The following is a 16,531-nucleotide window of genomic DNA, read 5'->3' on the forward strand; positions in this document are numbered from 1 at the left end:
CCACCCTTGCACCCCAATACACACAATGCCCCTCTGGACTAAATTCTCCCCGCTGCCCCCAGAACTCCCTCATACCAACCTGCTACTCTGACAATATCATCCTGGCATCCATCCTTAAACAATTGACAAACCCAGCACTCAATACACTCCTCATGAATGCCTCCCTCACTATAAGGTGATTCCCAGACATCGTAAAACTGGTCTCGTACGACCTCTTTTGAAAAGACCAAGATGACCTTGCCAACTACTGGACCATTACGAACCTCCTGGTTATCGGCAACATCTTAGAAAAAGTAGTTGTTACATAATTATTGACCAGAATCAACTACACCTCCTACATGACTATCAGTCGGGTTTCAGCCCCAGGTGCAGCATTGACACAGAAACCATTCAGGTGGCGGACAATGCCTCGCAAATCAGGGATAAGAGTGACATATACCTCCTCATCCTCCTTAAATTCTCAGCTCCATTCAACACCGCCAACCACAGCATCATTGTCTCCCCCCCTGCTGACAGGATGGGATTGTCTTTAATTGGTTTACCTGCTATCCTTTGGGTAGACACCAGGCCAGCCAGAGGAAAACGTTGCATTCTAACTGTGTACCATGCTCCTGCTAACTCCCCCAAGGCTTCATCGTCTCACTTATCCTCTATAACGCTTAAATGGAGCATCCTCATATCGGGATCTTTGGGCACCCTCCTCATAGATCCTGATATTGCCATCCACCAATAGGCTGACTATGCTCAGTTATACATGTAAAAAGCCCATATGACATACATCAACTATGTGATTACTGTTACTGTGGTTGTGTGTTCTCTGTGTCTCCCCTTCACTGGGTAAGTCACGGTTCCAAGAGTGTTTCGGAGTGTGCCTAGGTATCACCTGTTACTCTCTTTTGCTTGATGCTGCTCCACCACCACCACCCCACTGCTCCACTATATCCAGTCTAAGAATTGTGGGGTAGATGTTAGCTTTCCAGTTCTGCTCCTGAATGTAGAAGGATACACCATGTCCGGCTGGTCTATGTGCATTGCGGTGCTTGTAGTTTTCTGGATGGTGCTGCCTGAAAGAGTTGAGAAAAAGACCTGGCCAGGATAGAGGCTGATAGGCATTAGGCAGAGAAAGAAGTGCCAGAATGCATCCATGGCTCCACACACAAGATCGAACTGGGGACGAGATCTCCCTCAACTTCCCCACACCACCTCTGGTATAGGTCTGGCTCTGGAATTCCCCTGGGTTTTGTATTCTTATTATTTTTTTAATATGTGTTTGTATTTTATTTAGATATATAGAGTGATTATCACCAAAGCCCTTAACAAAAGAGAAAAAACTGTACAAATAAAATGGTAAAATGACAGAAAAACTCCAATTTACAAGGAAAACAGATGGACCTTGAGGACAGAATGGAAAAGAGAATAAGAAGAAAGAGGGCAGGAGAATTCCAGTGAAGAGGAGCCAGGAGAGAAAAAGAACAAAAGGGTGATTGAGCACATGGGGGACGAGGGACGGACAGAGGAATTTTGGACTTAGAGCGAAGAGATTGAACGGGGAGTAGCATTCCAGTGAAGAGGAGCCAGGAGAGAAAAAGAACAAAAGGGTGATTGAGCACATGGGGGACGAGGGACGGACAGATGAAATTTGGACTGAGAATGAGGAGATCGAGTGGGGGTGTAGAGATTTGTCTTCTCTGAAAGCAGAGAAGACAGATAATGGGAAGAAAGAGTGTGTAGAGACTTAATAACAAGACATAAGAAATGAAACTTAAGACAAGAGTGATAAGGTAGCCATTGAATTGTAGACAGGGCTGGAGAAATGGAATCCTGTGGGGAAAGTGAAAAAAGGGCCGAACGGAAAAATTACAGATGGACTTTGAAGGACTTAGGCAATAGATGGCAAGTCCAGAAAGAAGGGAGGAACAATGGAAAATACGGGAGAAAATAAGGGTAGAAATTAATAGCTTAGTGGCATGAAAAGTGAGAAATGGCCGAGCTTTGCAGATATTGAACAGATGGGTCCTGCACAAGCAAGAAACGGTTGAGATGTGAATAGAAAGAGAACGGGAAGAGTGAAGATAGATGCCCAGATTCTGGGTAGAGAGAGAAAAAGGAAGTGAGGAGGGGGAAAGGAGATTGAGGGGGCAATGGAGAAGGAATAGTTGTGGCTGGGAAGAAAAGAAACTCGGTCTTAGAGGGATTAAGGATAAGACAATGGTCAGACATCCAAGACTAAATAGCTAAAAGGCAAGAAGTTAGATAGAAGAGGAAATGCAGTAAAGGACAGGCAAAGCTGAGTATCATCAGCACAGAGAAAATGTGACAGGTCAAAAGATGAGATTATAGATGCAAGTGTAAAGGGAGAAAAGGAGCGGTCCCAAGACTTAACCTTGAGGCATACCATGATTGAGGGGAAGGGTTGGAGAAGATTTAGCAGCCCAAAATAGACACCCAGGTTCTGGGCATAAAGAGAAATAGGAATTGAAGAGGGTGGAAAGGAGATTGAAGTGGGGGGCAATAGAGAAAGGATAGTTAAGGCTGGGAAGAGGAGAACCTTGGTCTTAGATGGATTAATGATAAGATAGTGGTCAGACATCCAAGACTTGATAGCCAACAGGCAAGAAGTTATAGTAGCATGGATAGAAGAAGAAATGCAGAAGATGACAGGAAAAGCTGAGTATCATCAGAGTAGAGATGAGACAGGCCAACAGATGAGATTATAGATGCAAGAGGGCAAGTGTAAAGGGAGAAAAGGAGCACACCCAGAACAGAAGCTTGAGGAATACCATGATGCAGGGGAAGGGTAGAAGATTTTCCAGCCCAAGTGACAGAGTAGCTGCGATCAGACAGGTAGGACTGGATCCAATGCGAGACATCCCAAGTAAACCCAAGATAGGAGAGAGAGAACAGAAGAATAGAATGGTCAACAATATCAAGTCAAGAAGGATCAAGAAAGAAGAATGCTTCGCATAGTGAGCGGAAAGAAGTGAGTTGCATCCAAAAGGTAGAGCCATTTCTGTAGAGTTACAGGGTCAGAAGCCAGATTGAAAACACAGAAGAATAGAATTGTTGGTAATAATGGAATAAAATTGAGAGTAAACAAGACGTTTAGCAGGTTTTGAGAGATAAGGGAGAAGCGATATAGGGAAAAAGTTAGAATTGAAGGAAAGGTTTAGAGCAATCCTTTTAAGAATTGGAAGAATGTTAGCTTGTTTAAAAGAGGAAGGAAAAGATGAGGTTTGGCCTCTTACCCCAGGTTGCGAGAGCTCCGGGACCTGTCTTTACAAGGCCAGACACTGTCACATTTAATTGTGTGAAATATCAACTTAGAGTGTTTCTAAAATTGCCTATAAATTTACTTCATTTTGACTAAGCTGTAGGCATAGTTTGTGCCAGATCTCAAAGTTGGACAACCCGTGTGATGAAATGACTACTACTCAGTATGTGATCAGGAAGGAATGGTGGTTTTGAAACTCCTACTCATTCCCAGACTTATATTAAATGAACAGTGATCAGAATCATAAAGGTAAAACAGGTACAATTGAATAGTTCACCTTGTTCGCCTCTTTATGTAGCATGGGCTAAGGGTAGGTTATGCACTTCAAAAATGTAGTGATCTAGCAAAGAAGCACCCACACACCAATAGTACATTGATACCAAAATAAAGGGAATATCGAATCAAGTTTCTATTAAATAAATAAGAGTCTTTAATTAAACTAAAAACACAAACATCCTAGGGGTGGAACTCTAGAGCTGAAGTCAGGGGTATAGAGGCAATAGTTTCTGCACCAATGATCAACTTCAACAATATGCTTATAACCGGTATTGAGGAGGTCTTAAACTGTCACCAGAGCCCTTAAAACCAGACTAGAAGACAAAACCACTGTGGATACCTTGCTCATCATCTTGGGTGGCATGCCACCATCAAGCAAGGCTTCTTGGTACTTTCCAATGGATCGAATTACCATTGAGATGGTTAAGTCCGTTCAACGTGGTAAAGCAACGTGGTGCGGTCATTCAGCATTGATCGGCTTCAGTCTACTGAAGAAAAGGTAGATAGTGACAGAGACAGCAGCCCAGTGATGCAATGCATTCTGAAGTGAGAGGAGGAAATGGCTGCAGTACAACCAGGCGAAGGTCAAGTCAGGTGCTCAAAGCGGTTTGAAAATGCTGTGAGTGACAAAGGCAGTTCCAAGAATCCCACAATGTCGTAAAATGACTCAAAAACAGTCATGCCAGCTCAAAAGCAGTCTGAGGTGGGAAACAGAGCCTAGAGCCATTCCTTTGCTTCTTTGTTGCTGATCAACCCATTACGGTGCTATGGGGAAAGGTGAGTCTTCTGACCTTCCAAACCAGGAATATGCTAGAGAGCACTTGCAATTACTGTCATTTCCAGGGGGAACGATTCTCTTCACCAGTGGTCTCAGCTAAAGGCAGGCCTTGTCCAAACAGCAGGTCACCTCTGAATTGGGTGAGGAGAGGTTATTGTTCCCCCTTTGGAAGTATTTATCTTCACCTCTATGGGAGAGAACGTTGGCCAGACTCCATCCCGATAGTATTTAAAGCAAAACATTGTACTGGTGTCCAAAAATGAATCATTTTGTCACAGTAGATTGGTCCATTCATGCCTTCTGCAAGGGTTCAATCCAAGCTTCTGTGACATGAGTATTTGCCTGGTGATCTCAGTCTCAGAGTGCTATTTCTGCAGGAAGTGTGGATGGGGCAAAGGAAGTGTGAGTGGCCTAAGAGATTCCAAAAGGGTGTGACCCTGCTACTGGCTGTTTTCTTCTCCTGAGCTACTCTACTTCCTCCCTCTCCCATTACTGTGATGTGACCTCCCCATTGTCCTGGCAGGCACTGGTCCCCTCATTGCTCACTGGGGTTGTATTTTGTTCTCTTGGCATTGTGACACGCCTTCCTCGAGAGAGCAAAGGAGCTTCTACTGCTAGACCGAAGTGGTCTGTTTTGGGTAAATCTCATCCCTAGGTAGTGGTACACACATCTTTGACAGTTGAATGAGTCACTAGTAACCAAGCTGACACAATTACATCAAAAGGCTTTTGGACAGTATTACTGTATATTCCAAAAGGCCACAGTGTTAAACCAGATATGGTTTACATGTATTTACTACTCCACAACCATTGACTATGTGGGTGTTTTATAGCACAACTCCTATCAGTCCTAGCCAGGACGATTAATGGTGAGGGGTTATGGGGGCTATAGTGCAACACATCTGATGAGTCACAAGTTGCAGACACCTGGCATTGGGGATGAACAATTATATATAATCTGCATTCCAGCAAGCTGTTTGCACCTATGCCTAGGATGCTCTGCATTTGCCATGTTGCCAAAAACAGGCGAGCTATGGGGGATGTCAGTAAACAGTACCAGCAAATGTGCCATTTGCACAGCACCTTTCAGAAAGTATCATTATTTAAGTGAGCCTGATTAGCAGTGCTCACTTTCTATGGTAGAATCACCTGCTTCATTTAGTTTTACAAATATCTAAAAACGTCAGGCTAGCACACTCCTCCAGATGGTATTCCATCACAAGCCCCTTCACTCGTGCCCTTTCACTCACATTTCCTCCTCTTCTGCCTCCAACTCCTTTGCTTGCAATCAACTAAAATGGGTACCTGATATTTCCATTGCTAATTTAGGGAAGAAATACAAAAACTGAACAGAAACATTCATGCTTTGCATAAGAATTACTTTGGGCTACTGCACGGGTATGAACAGATCCCTGCCCTTCTTGCCGTTTATCCGGCACCACCGAACCCTGTCACAAATGTACAGGAGAGGTGCTGATGTTGATGCATTCAGCACGTGCGTTGTCATGTCAGCGTTTGCAAATTGCAACTGAGAGCTGATTTGTGTATACTCTGTTTCTCCTCGTGAATCATGTAAAATGCACACGTTTCTCCTACTTGCCTGAGAAGCAAGAAAGAGATAATGCTTGTGAATCGAGGCCATTCCAACGAAAAATGTAACCTGCCCTAACAGTGGTTTGCTAAAAATGTATCCCCAGCTGCACAAGTGCACTATCCAGATCACAGGCCGAGGGGATCTGGGGGTGATTTGCACAGCCAAAGGTGCACCGTCAAGGGTGCGGTGTTTTTGTACCCCTCTTTCCACACCTGACTTCTTGTCCCACCCAAGGCCCTGTTTGCTTTTCGGAGTGCTCTGTCTGTTCCGCAGGGAATCCCATATATCTCTAAAAAATATTCTTGAATCCCTATTTATTTTTTATTTATTTTTGCATTTTTAAAGCGCTCACACAGCACACAGCCCGTGGGCATCGAGGCGCTGTCACAGGAATTGTTTTTTTTTTTGTTTTGTCTTAGTTGCTTATTTATAACGCGCTTAAACACCCAGAAGTTTCTAAGCGCGGTCCTGGGGATCGAACCTGTGTTGCTTCGTGTTGTCTTGCTTCCAAGGTGCGCACGTTGCCGCTAGGCTATCCTCCCGGGACTATGTAAGCAAATTAAACGTTCCGCTGGAGCCAAAACTGTGGGCTCTATCAGAGCCTTGGCAGTATTCCGCCAATGCAAATAGGGTTACCGCTGCTTGATCCAGCGCTATTAGCGCCAGATCACTAGTAGCGGTGCAGCAGTAAATTCCCATTCCCCATTGTAGAATGGACCCAATGGGATTGGGGCGCTATTAGCGCTGCACTAATAGCACTAAAAAATGGGTGGAAAGGGGAGTATTTTACCTCCAGCAAACAGCTGGAGATAAAACTCCAAACTTTCCGCCCAACTCATGATTTGGCAGGCCCTTAAATGCAGCGGTAATAGCGTTACCGCCAGAATTTAAGGGCTGAGGCCAAACTCGTGACGAGGCCCTTTGTAGCCTAACTAGGTAGCACTAAAGGGCAACATATGATTCAAAAGTAATGGCTGCAATAAAACATTAGAGAAGTGCACTAGATGGTGTAAGTCTAACACTTATGGAGCATCTGCTCATGTAATACTTAGTTGGTTCTGGGCTCCCTCCTCTTCCCTGTACAATTCTAAACTGGTTCAGGCTCTACTCCAACCTCTCCTGTGCTGCTCCTGGGCTCTTTCCTCTATCGTTACCCATTCGCACCTCTTTCCCGTGGTTTTGTGTTCCCCGACCCACCCACTACTGGCCTGGTATTCTTCTTCTTACCTAGCTCCATATTGACTCCCTACTCCCACCCTCTCCACTCCCCATTCTTTTTCCGGCTGGTTTTGGGTCCCACCTGCACATCTACTGATGGCTGTACGATCACTCATTGCTTTATTTCCAATGGGTTAATGTTCCCCTTGCTTGCATTATTTTTCAAACTGTAAAACTCCCAGAAACTGTATTGCTACCGGGCTGATTTTGCCATATATGCTGTGCTTTCTGTAAAAACACTTTTCACAATCACCAATAAAATAAAATTGTACTGAAGAGAACCCCATAAACCAAACATAACGGTGATGCTAAATACAACCTATGCACCCAAGCTCTGCAGTCTAACAACACTTGTTCTGCCCGTACAGTTCTAGAATTTTCTTTACACACTCTAATACCAATGTGTTTGCCCCACTGGATGGTGCAGAAGCACCACTTGTGGGACAAACTAAAAATGTAGGTGTATTTCAGCAATGAGAGAGGGAAGAAAGATTACTGCAATGTGGCAGGGTCCATTCTAAAATGAACCTATGGACATTAACTTTGAGGTTTCTATGCATGGATTGTTACCCATATATGCTCTTTTTCTTGCATCTAGGTCTTGATCCCGCAGGGCCTTTATACAGCGGGAAACCACTGGATGAGAGGCTGGATCCTACGGATGCACTGTTTGTTGACGTCATACATACAGATGTTGATGGTAAATATTACATTATTCTGCATGCATTTTAAAGTGGTTTGTCAGCTAACCTTGCGCTGTCCAATACAGAATCTGCGGACAGATGCACATGTGGCGATATGATAGAAGATAGCAGTAATCAACCAAGACTCAAAAACATTGCAAGGCAGATAATGGTACGATCCAATAATGTTTTCTGAAAACTGTAGATGTTTTATTAAGGCTATTTGATGGGTGACCTTTAATGCAGCTATGCTACAAAACATAGCAGCCTAAGAGGTGCATGTTCTGGGATTAATACATTTTTCAGTTGTTATGTTATGTTAGTAATTATGTGTTAAGTGCGGCAAAGAGCAGTGCACTGAAGAGTATGGGGGTCATTACGAGTTTGGAGGCAGCCATGGTGCTATTAGCTGCCTCCAAACTCATGTCCGGGTTCTCAGAATGGGGATTTACCGGGTCATTCCAACCTTGGAGGCTAAACCAGCCGGCCTTAGTGGGACCCGCTAAGGGACCTCGGACTGCAGCAGTAGGGGGTTAACGGCACCGGCATCCTTACCGGTGCCGTTAACCCCCTACCGCCGTACTCTTAATGACCCCCTATGTCACTCAAAAGAGGACAGCCTTGTGTTAATAGCAAGTGGGCATCTTGGATAGTTTACAATGAGTCTAATCTTGTGCCAGATTAAACCTGGAGATCTGCAGGCGGGTATGGTTAGAACCTATTGTTCTCCAAGGTCTATATTCAGTTCTTTTGTCCATCAAAAATATTTCCCCCAAGTGATGGGAGGGTCTGTGTGTCCGAAGGAGAGCCAAGAATCCGCTTCTAATATTTAATGCATCCCAGTGGTATGAAGAGAAGGCCTGGCTGATGTGTTGGCTGTGGGATATGATATGATATGGCATTTATAACGTGCCTATACACAAGTGTTTCAAGGCGCGATGAGGCAAGGGAGGGGAACAGAGGGAAGACAGAGACAATGATCTTACTAGGCCAGGTGACATTGAGCTCGAGCAAGTGCAGGGGACAATCTTCAAATACGGGATCATGTTTTTGAGGCGTTGCATCTGCTCATCACTTTTTGGAAGACAGAGGTTCATTACAGTGATGGAGTTGAGAAGACATGAACACTCTTGTGTAACTCAATTCCCATGTTTGTGCTCAATGTTCAATTCACATGGATACGATGGCTCCTTAGTTGGCATTTCTGGGTCATCATCAGAAACAATAAATACATTAGGGTTGATGGACGTTTGAGGCTTCTCTGAATACTTTTGTGTGTCATTGTAATTCGAGGGTGGTAGCTGGAATTGCAGATACTTTTAGCATTTATATGTAACAGTCTATATTAAAATGACTTTAGGTGCCTCCGCATTGCATGGTGTATAGTAAACCACGTCTGCCTTCTTTTCTCAAGTGTAGGGTTTCATTATGCGACATTTGTGGACTCAAGGACAGTGGGTTGGGGTTTGGTTTAGAATAGGGAGCAACTAAGGTGAATGTCAGGGCTCTGCTCATTGGCCTTGACTGGGCTGAAGAAGAATGTCCCGGGGTGGTAATAACATGTTATATTTTGCAACTTTATTTTCTCCTATATGGCATAAAAGTCCGTTTTCTAAGTTGGGTGCAGAATGCTAGGCAGCAGTGAATGCAGGAAAAACTGTTTCATTGAGGGGTGGCATGACATGGCTGAAGCAAGCGATGTGGGATCAAATGACATCCAAGTTTGACATTTCTTGGTAGCTGGGTTGGGCGTACCATAAGTGCTGTTATTTTTTCAGTGGGTGAAGAGACAGCCGATGGCCTACTACCTTTTTCAGATTGGAAGTGAGCAAAACCTTTGAAGGGCACTCCATGTAGGAAGACTTGATTTTAGTTGCCGTGTGTAGCAGTGAGTCCTAAAAACGTTGTTTTAAGAGAAGCTGTAAACAAAGATGATGGAACAATATGTGACCACTGTGACAAATCGAGGGTATGCGTCCCTTCTCCCCAAGGGGGAGCCACGCCCTTTGAGGCTAGGGAGCAGAGCTCGCTCCGCAAGACCCTCCCTAGGGGACTGGGCAAGTGGGACCCTACTGGAGGGACTCCCTCTTAGGGGAAAGGGACTCTCAATCCCACAGGGAACTCCCAGAGGCAACCACTGTATCTGCATATATGGGACTGCCTTCCATAATGAATACTGTGTCTTCCTCTTATTTGGCTTCAGGCAATGTTGAATCAAACACACAGTTTGAAGGAAGAGGGAATATTTCTTTAAGAAGAGATTTGTATGTAAGCAAGATGAGAGGTTCATAGAGGTAGAGTATGGTGTGGAGGGGAAGCCCCCTGACGTAATTACGCCTTGAAGGGGCAGAGTAGAGGGAAGCTATGGAGTCTGCGGCTATTCGAACAGCAGAGAACGCCAGTCTTAAATGCTAGAGGACCAGCAAAGGAGACCACTGAGAAACTATTGCGAGTACAGGGTTAGAAGAACCATCCAAAGTGGTGCTGTGGCCTTGGCAGTACCGTGGTCGGTCAGGTGCCCATCTAATAACACAGAGACCAGAGGAGCTGGGAGCACTGCAAGCTCCCACATGCCAGCATCCTCTGACCGCAGCACCCGGCAAAGACACCAAAGGCCTAGCGAATGCAAAGCCTGAGACCTGAAAGCAAGAAACCTACCCGTGCGAGTGCCGGGCCCTCTGAGGACACCTTGGACACATGAAGGTACCGGATTGAAGCGGGAGGTTGTCGGGGCAATGTGTTATGAAGAGCCAAACTTGTGAAAGCAATGAGGGTTATATTCGAACAGTGAACCAGCATAACTGGACATATGAGGAACAAGTAAAGAATGTGACGAATGAGGTTGAATGTGAAACTGAAGGAAAGTGAAAACGAATACCCTGGGAAGGAGGGAAAAAGCCACAAGAAGTATTTTTTGAAGAGTGGGGAGAAAACTCCACAAGAAGGTTTAAAAAGTGATGTGAATAAAAACTACAAAGTACATTAAATAACGGGAGACAGAATCCAGTAGAAAGACCCCATAAGAGAGGGATTGCTAATTCAGATAAAGTAATAACAAACCTCAGAAAGGTTGGACATAAAAAATGTGAGAGACATGAAGTAAAAGGAAAGAATGTGGGAGAATAAGTGTAGGATTGTCAAAGAAGCAAAACCCATGAACAGTTGGGATGAGCTACACGAGCTCCTGGATTAAACCACAGGGGAGTGTCAGAGGAGATCAATAAAAGAAGCATATTTCTAAAGAGAGACATTTGTATATTGAAGATACACCTGCAACAAGTTAACACCTGAGAGAAGGCTGCAAGAGAAAAAGCAGAAAGGGAAACGACCAGAAGACAACAGACTCTGCTTTGGCCTACTTTGGTTGTTCTTTTTTTTTTTTATTTGGTTGGTTGATAAAATCAACCTTTCACATTTACAAAAAATGTTTCAATTCATTTCAACAAAACAATACAATAAAAAACACAACTTCTATTAACACAATTAATAACATTAAAGGAAAGATTAAAACAGCTTTGACCACATATGAAAATGTAAAATTGACTTAAATTGTACATCAGATTTACATAATTTATATACATAGTTTAGCAACATATAATTAAAAAAAAGAAATAAGTGTGATCTAATCATATTTACAGCTGGTACCAAATTTGCGCATTCTAATAGGGTACTTGAGGAAAAATCGCGTCCAAAAACTGAACGATTGCAATTTTTGTAGCTAATCTAGGTGAGGAAAATATTCGAGGCCAGATGTCAGACACAGAAAACAGATTTAAATTATCAAACAGATTTCCGAAAATAACTTTTCATAGAGAAATGAGGACAATAGACCAAACAATGCTCCATAGTTTCTCTTTGATTCGGTGACCCACAAAAGCGACAGATATTATCTTCTTTTACAATTAGTTTTCTTCTAGCTAAAACATCTAGGGTTGGCCATAGATTTAATCGAAAACGAAGAAGCTTATTGCGAAAAGTGAACGAAGGAAATTTAAGCAGATAATCTTCCGTGCATCTGTAGGACTTGTGACCGAATGTTCTACGATCAAAATCCTTGTATCTCAAACAGTTGGTTTGATTGCTGCACCAATCATGCTGAAGTATTTTAATTTTAGCACGAGTTTGGTTGGATAATAATAGATCAAGATCTATTGAGGCATCCGCCATGGCGTCTAAGGTGTAATTACACCAACTTTTAGTACAGGTGGTCTGTCGAGACAAGAGGTGTAAAGCCACTTTACCAAGAATATTCAATTGGGAAACAGAGCACATTTCCAAATGACATATGAGTTCATAGATACGGACCCTAGCTCGAACCGGATTAGAGGAAGAGGAGTACAGCCCGGAAGGTGTAATACTTGTTTCCAAAAAAGTGCTTCTAATTTATCCATCCCACCATGATGCATTTTTCATGAGCATGGATTCTGCACCATAAGTCAAAATCGGGATGACTTTTTGTTGATAAAAGGTTAAGACAGGTTTTATCGTAAATTTGCAAAATTTTCCCAACAGAATTTTAGCCTGCGAGATTAAAGAACGTAGTTTACCGCGCAGGTATGGGTCATGGTGGGGATTTGGAATGGATGCCGAAAAATATACACCTAGGTATTTATATTGTACAACTTTATCCAACACTACATTGTGTAATTTCCAATCAAATGATTTGACCTTCACAGTAGGGTGCCATTTGCAGATGAGTGTTTGAGTTTTGGTTGTATTAATAACCAGTTGGTTCTGCTTTGCATAGGTTTCTAGGCCATTTAATAGCTATTGTAGGCCTACTAGAGTTTGTGAAATGACCACAAGATTGTCAGCATACAATAAGTATGCAATTTTGTGGGTGCCCAAAGAAGGCGCGTTGCTCTGAATGTGACTTAAGGCTATTCCTAGATCATAAATGAATAGATTAAATATTGTCGATGCTAGAATACAACCCTGTTGTAAACCTCTGAATGTGTAGAATTTTGTGGTCATAGCGCCGGCCATAGACAATCTTACTTGCATTGAAGTATTAGTGTGTAACAAAACAATTAAGGCTACTAAAGACGAAGGGCATTGATGTTTGAGCAATTTGTTGTACAAAAGAAATCGATATATCGAGTCAAAAGCGACTCTAAAATCTACAAAAGCCAAATACAAATTCTGTTTTCTAGCAGCATAGTCAGCCTGGAGCATGTGTAAAGATATGATATTAGGGATAGTGCCTATACCAGCAACAAAACCTGCTTGGTAGGGGTTGTTATGGTGGGCTTGCGCTGTCCACCTATTCAACTCTCTAAGAATTATGCAACAAAAGATTTTTGCTGGCGCATCCAATAGCGCAATTGGCCTATAACTCGATGGATCTTTCCTGTCACCTTTTTTATAAATAGGGACAATGATCGAATGAGTCCATGTAGGTGGTAGGGTTTGAGTTTTGATGACAATGGAAAAAAATACTAAACAAAATTTTTGACCAAATTACGGGATGTGCTTTAAACATCCTATTGGATAATCCATCTGGACCACATGCCCCAGACTTGCTAGCTTTATTAATGAATAGTTGTATATCCTCCAAGTCAAAGTGTAAATGAAAATTGCGTGGTGGATTAACAGATTCTAAAGCTGTTCCTCCATCAGGGATTTTATAGAGGTTAGTAAAATGTGCTATCCACGTAAGTTCCGAGACCTCATTGGCTTGGGAGATAACTTGACTACCTATTGTGGCTCCGTTAAGCAGCGACCAAATTCTAGCTACGTTTTTACTGTATATGGCATTAAGCATGAGTTGGCCATCAGCCTGATAGAGCTTTGCACAATTAGATTTAAGCCAGTTTTTGTATTTAGTTTTAATGTTTGTCAAAACATTTAATCTCGTCTCAATAGGAAGATTCATTGCCTCACGTTTTTGTTTCCTATACAACTTTTTTCGAATATTTAGTTCAGCATTGAACACATGCAATTTGGGGGTATCATTGCCGTATTTTTGACCAGAGGTAAACGCTGTGGTTTGAAAAGCTTGCAACATGTCAGAGTATACTATGTTGTTAAGTTTGTCACTTGGGCATATTCTATCAAATTTGTGATTCATACAAGAATAGAAACTACTCAATGAATTTTCTGACCATCAGAGTCTATTCCCTGCATTGTTCAAAGTCAACGGCCCTTGAGGATATTTATCTCGTGTTTTGGATAAACTACCATGGTAAGACCATTTAGCTGTCAATTGTTTGTGATCACTCAGAGTAGAACTTCTGATCTTGAATTCAACAAAGTCAGGAAAGAAATTGGCATTGGTATACACATAATCGATGATAGACGAGGTATTTCCTCGCTGCCATGTTGCTCCGGCGGGAATTTCAGATGAAAAGCACCGTTGAGTCTGTATAAATTATGATGGTTCACAAATTGTAGCCATTTGCTCACTCTATTTGAGCTATTTTTATGACTGATAGAAATGCAGTCTAAGTTCCAATCACCGGCAATCAAAAACTGTTCCACTTCAGAGTCCATGATTATTAAATTGAGTACTTCACTTAGATCTTTTAAGAAGCATTCATCTGTGATTCCCACCGGATTGCAATACACGTTTATAATAGCATATATGCTAGTGCTTATTTGTAAACAAACCATTTGAATAAATGGATTTGGAGAGGCCCAAGGGGTAAGAGCAAAGTTTAGATCTTCTTGTATTGCTATAAGTAAACCGGCTGAAGGTCTTCCCCGTAGATTTGTTTTAGCAGGAATGATTTGAACCTCATGGTTATCCCAAATGGGGCAAGACGTGAGCCAAGTTTCTTGAAGCATTACAAGATGGAATGTATTAATAGCACTTCTGTTATTGTTCAATAAATGAGAATGACCTCTTGAATTCCAACTGAGCAGAGATAAATCTAAAGAGGATTCTAATGAAGATAGTTAGTGTTTGCTATATTGCTGATCAGTAATTTGAAAGCCTCTCCCAGTCTTAGACAGGTTTTTGTACATATTTAGATGAGTCAACTCAGAACTTGGGGGATGCGTCGCCAGCTCACTCTTTGAGTCAATATATGCTGTTAAATTAAAGCCCAGGTCAAACAGTTGTCTTTTGGCTGACCAAAGAATGTTCTGTATAGCTCTGGAATTCATCCAGATTCTAGCTACATGAGCAGTAGATCGATTACAGAATTCCACTAACTCCATGACCTCCAAACTGATGTGTTCCAGTTCTGGGATGTCTGAAAAAATGGTCATTAATGATTGACGGTTCAGTGAATACTGTGCACTTGGAGCTGGGTGACATGACAAAATTAAGGCATAATTAGCCATCCGTTTTTGATTTATGAATTTGGGTAGTGTGATTTTAGTGTTTGGGGAGGAAGAAGAGGGAGTGATAGAAACTTGTTTAGGAACTTCTTGTAAGGCAACCTGTAGGAGCTCAAGAATTTCAGGAGTAAGTTTTGCCAATAATTAACATTTCTTTTCACCTGATAGATCTTGATTCAACTGATGGATAAGAGATTTATTACTTTGCGGCTCTATTACTGGGAGGAGCTGTTGTGTTATTGGTAAACATGAGATGGGATTCTGTGCAACGTGAAGCACTCGGGATGAATTTAAATTGGAGGCGGAAGCCTCCGGCACTCTGTTTCCTTTTTTTCTCAACTGGACGCTGTCGGTCCATATAAGCGTCTACTGCTCGTCTGATTTCTTGTCGATGAGATTCAGCAATCAGCCGAGCTGAGGCGTCATTTATAAGTTTGTCAACACTTTTTTCCACACTAGGCACATCTGGTGGAGTTGTAATGATCGAATTGAAGTCCTCCGCTTCTTCAATAAGGGCGTTAAGTGGAGCATAGGGCTGTATCACTTTGGTTCCAGTCTTGGGATTGGCAATTGAACGACGCTTGGCCAATTGGATATATTTTTTTGTCACAGCACCTGATGCTATTTGGGTACTCGCTGAGGGAAGATTAAGATGTTTTAAAATATTTTTTGTTGCAGATGAGTGTGTCTTTTTTGGTATTTGAAGATTTTTCTGCTTCTTACTTACATTTTCAACAGCATCTAAGTTATTGTTCTTTTGAGATTTTTTAGTAAAGATTGTGAAAAGGGTTTTAGTTGTCAAGGTTGTTAGATCACTTGTGATTTTATCATTACGCATTTGAGTTACAGCTTCATTAGGTAACAAGGGTACTGTTTTAATGATGCCTAAAAACTGCGGGACAGCAGAACATAATGCAGAGGACACAGGTGATGAAGAAACTACAATAGGTGTGTTTGTGATTGATTGTGATCTAGGCACCAGAATTGACACGGTGGATTTAGGTACAGGTGCTATCAATGGCGGATCCACAATTCTTTGCTGTAGGAGTACATTTGTGTAATTTTGCCATGCTAGTATTTTATCAAATTGCTGGGTTTGTGCCTGAAATTTATCATTTAAAGATTAGAATAATTTCAATAAAGTTTGCAGCGCTGTATTCATGGAAGTAAGATTTGTATTGATCAGGTTGGTATTGACGCCCCCATGCCTTCCAATACACGCTGCTGCTGGAGAGGAAGGGGGACGACGTGGGGTTGGTGCAAGATATGATACTTCAATGGCTGAACAGTCTAAGTCAATATCTGAAAACAAGATCGGTGTGCAAGAGTAATTTTGTAGTACGTCATCGGGGAGTAAATGCTGAGAAAAGCCTGACTTACTCATACTCAGATCTATTATGGCCACATCAGAGCATGGGCTACATTCT

The 16,531-nt window shown here is 42.3% G+C and overlaps 1 protein-coding gene across 1 annotated transcript in view; it reads left to right on the forward strand.

Annotated features, from left to right (window-relative positions):
• LIPI (lipase I) overlaps window positions 1-16,531 on the forward strand; it is a 420,036-nt gene that overhangs the window by 234,862 nt on the left and 168,643 nt on the right. Inside the window, exon 4 of the mRNA XM_069636429.1 lies at window positions 7,736-7,837. Within this exon, the coding sequence (XP_069492530.1) occupies window positions 7,736-7,837 (102 nt within the window). The remainder of the gene's footprint in view (window positions 1-7,735; window positions 7,838-16,531) is intronic.

Source organism: Ambystoma mexicanum, chromosome 7p (assembly GCF_040938575.1).
Source record: "Ambystoma mexicanum isolate Mex_15411 chromosome 7p, UKY_AmexF1_1, whole genome shotgun sequence".
Taxonomy (NCBI): Eukaryota; Metazoa; Chordata; class Amphibia; order Caudata; family Ambystomatidae; genus Ambystoma; species Ambystoma mexicanum.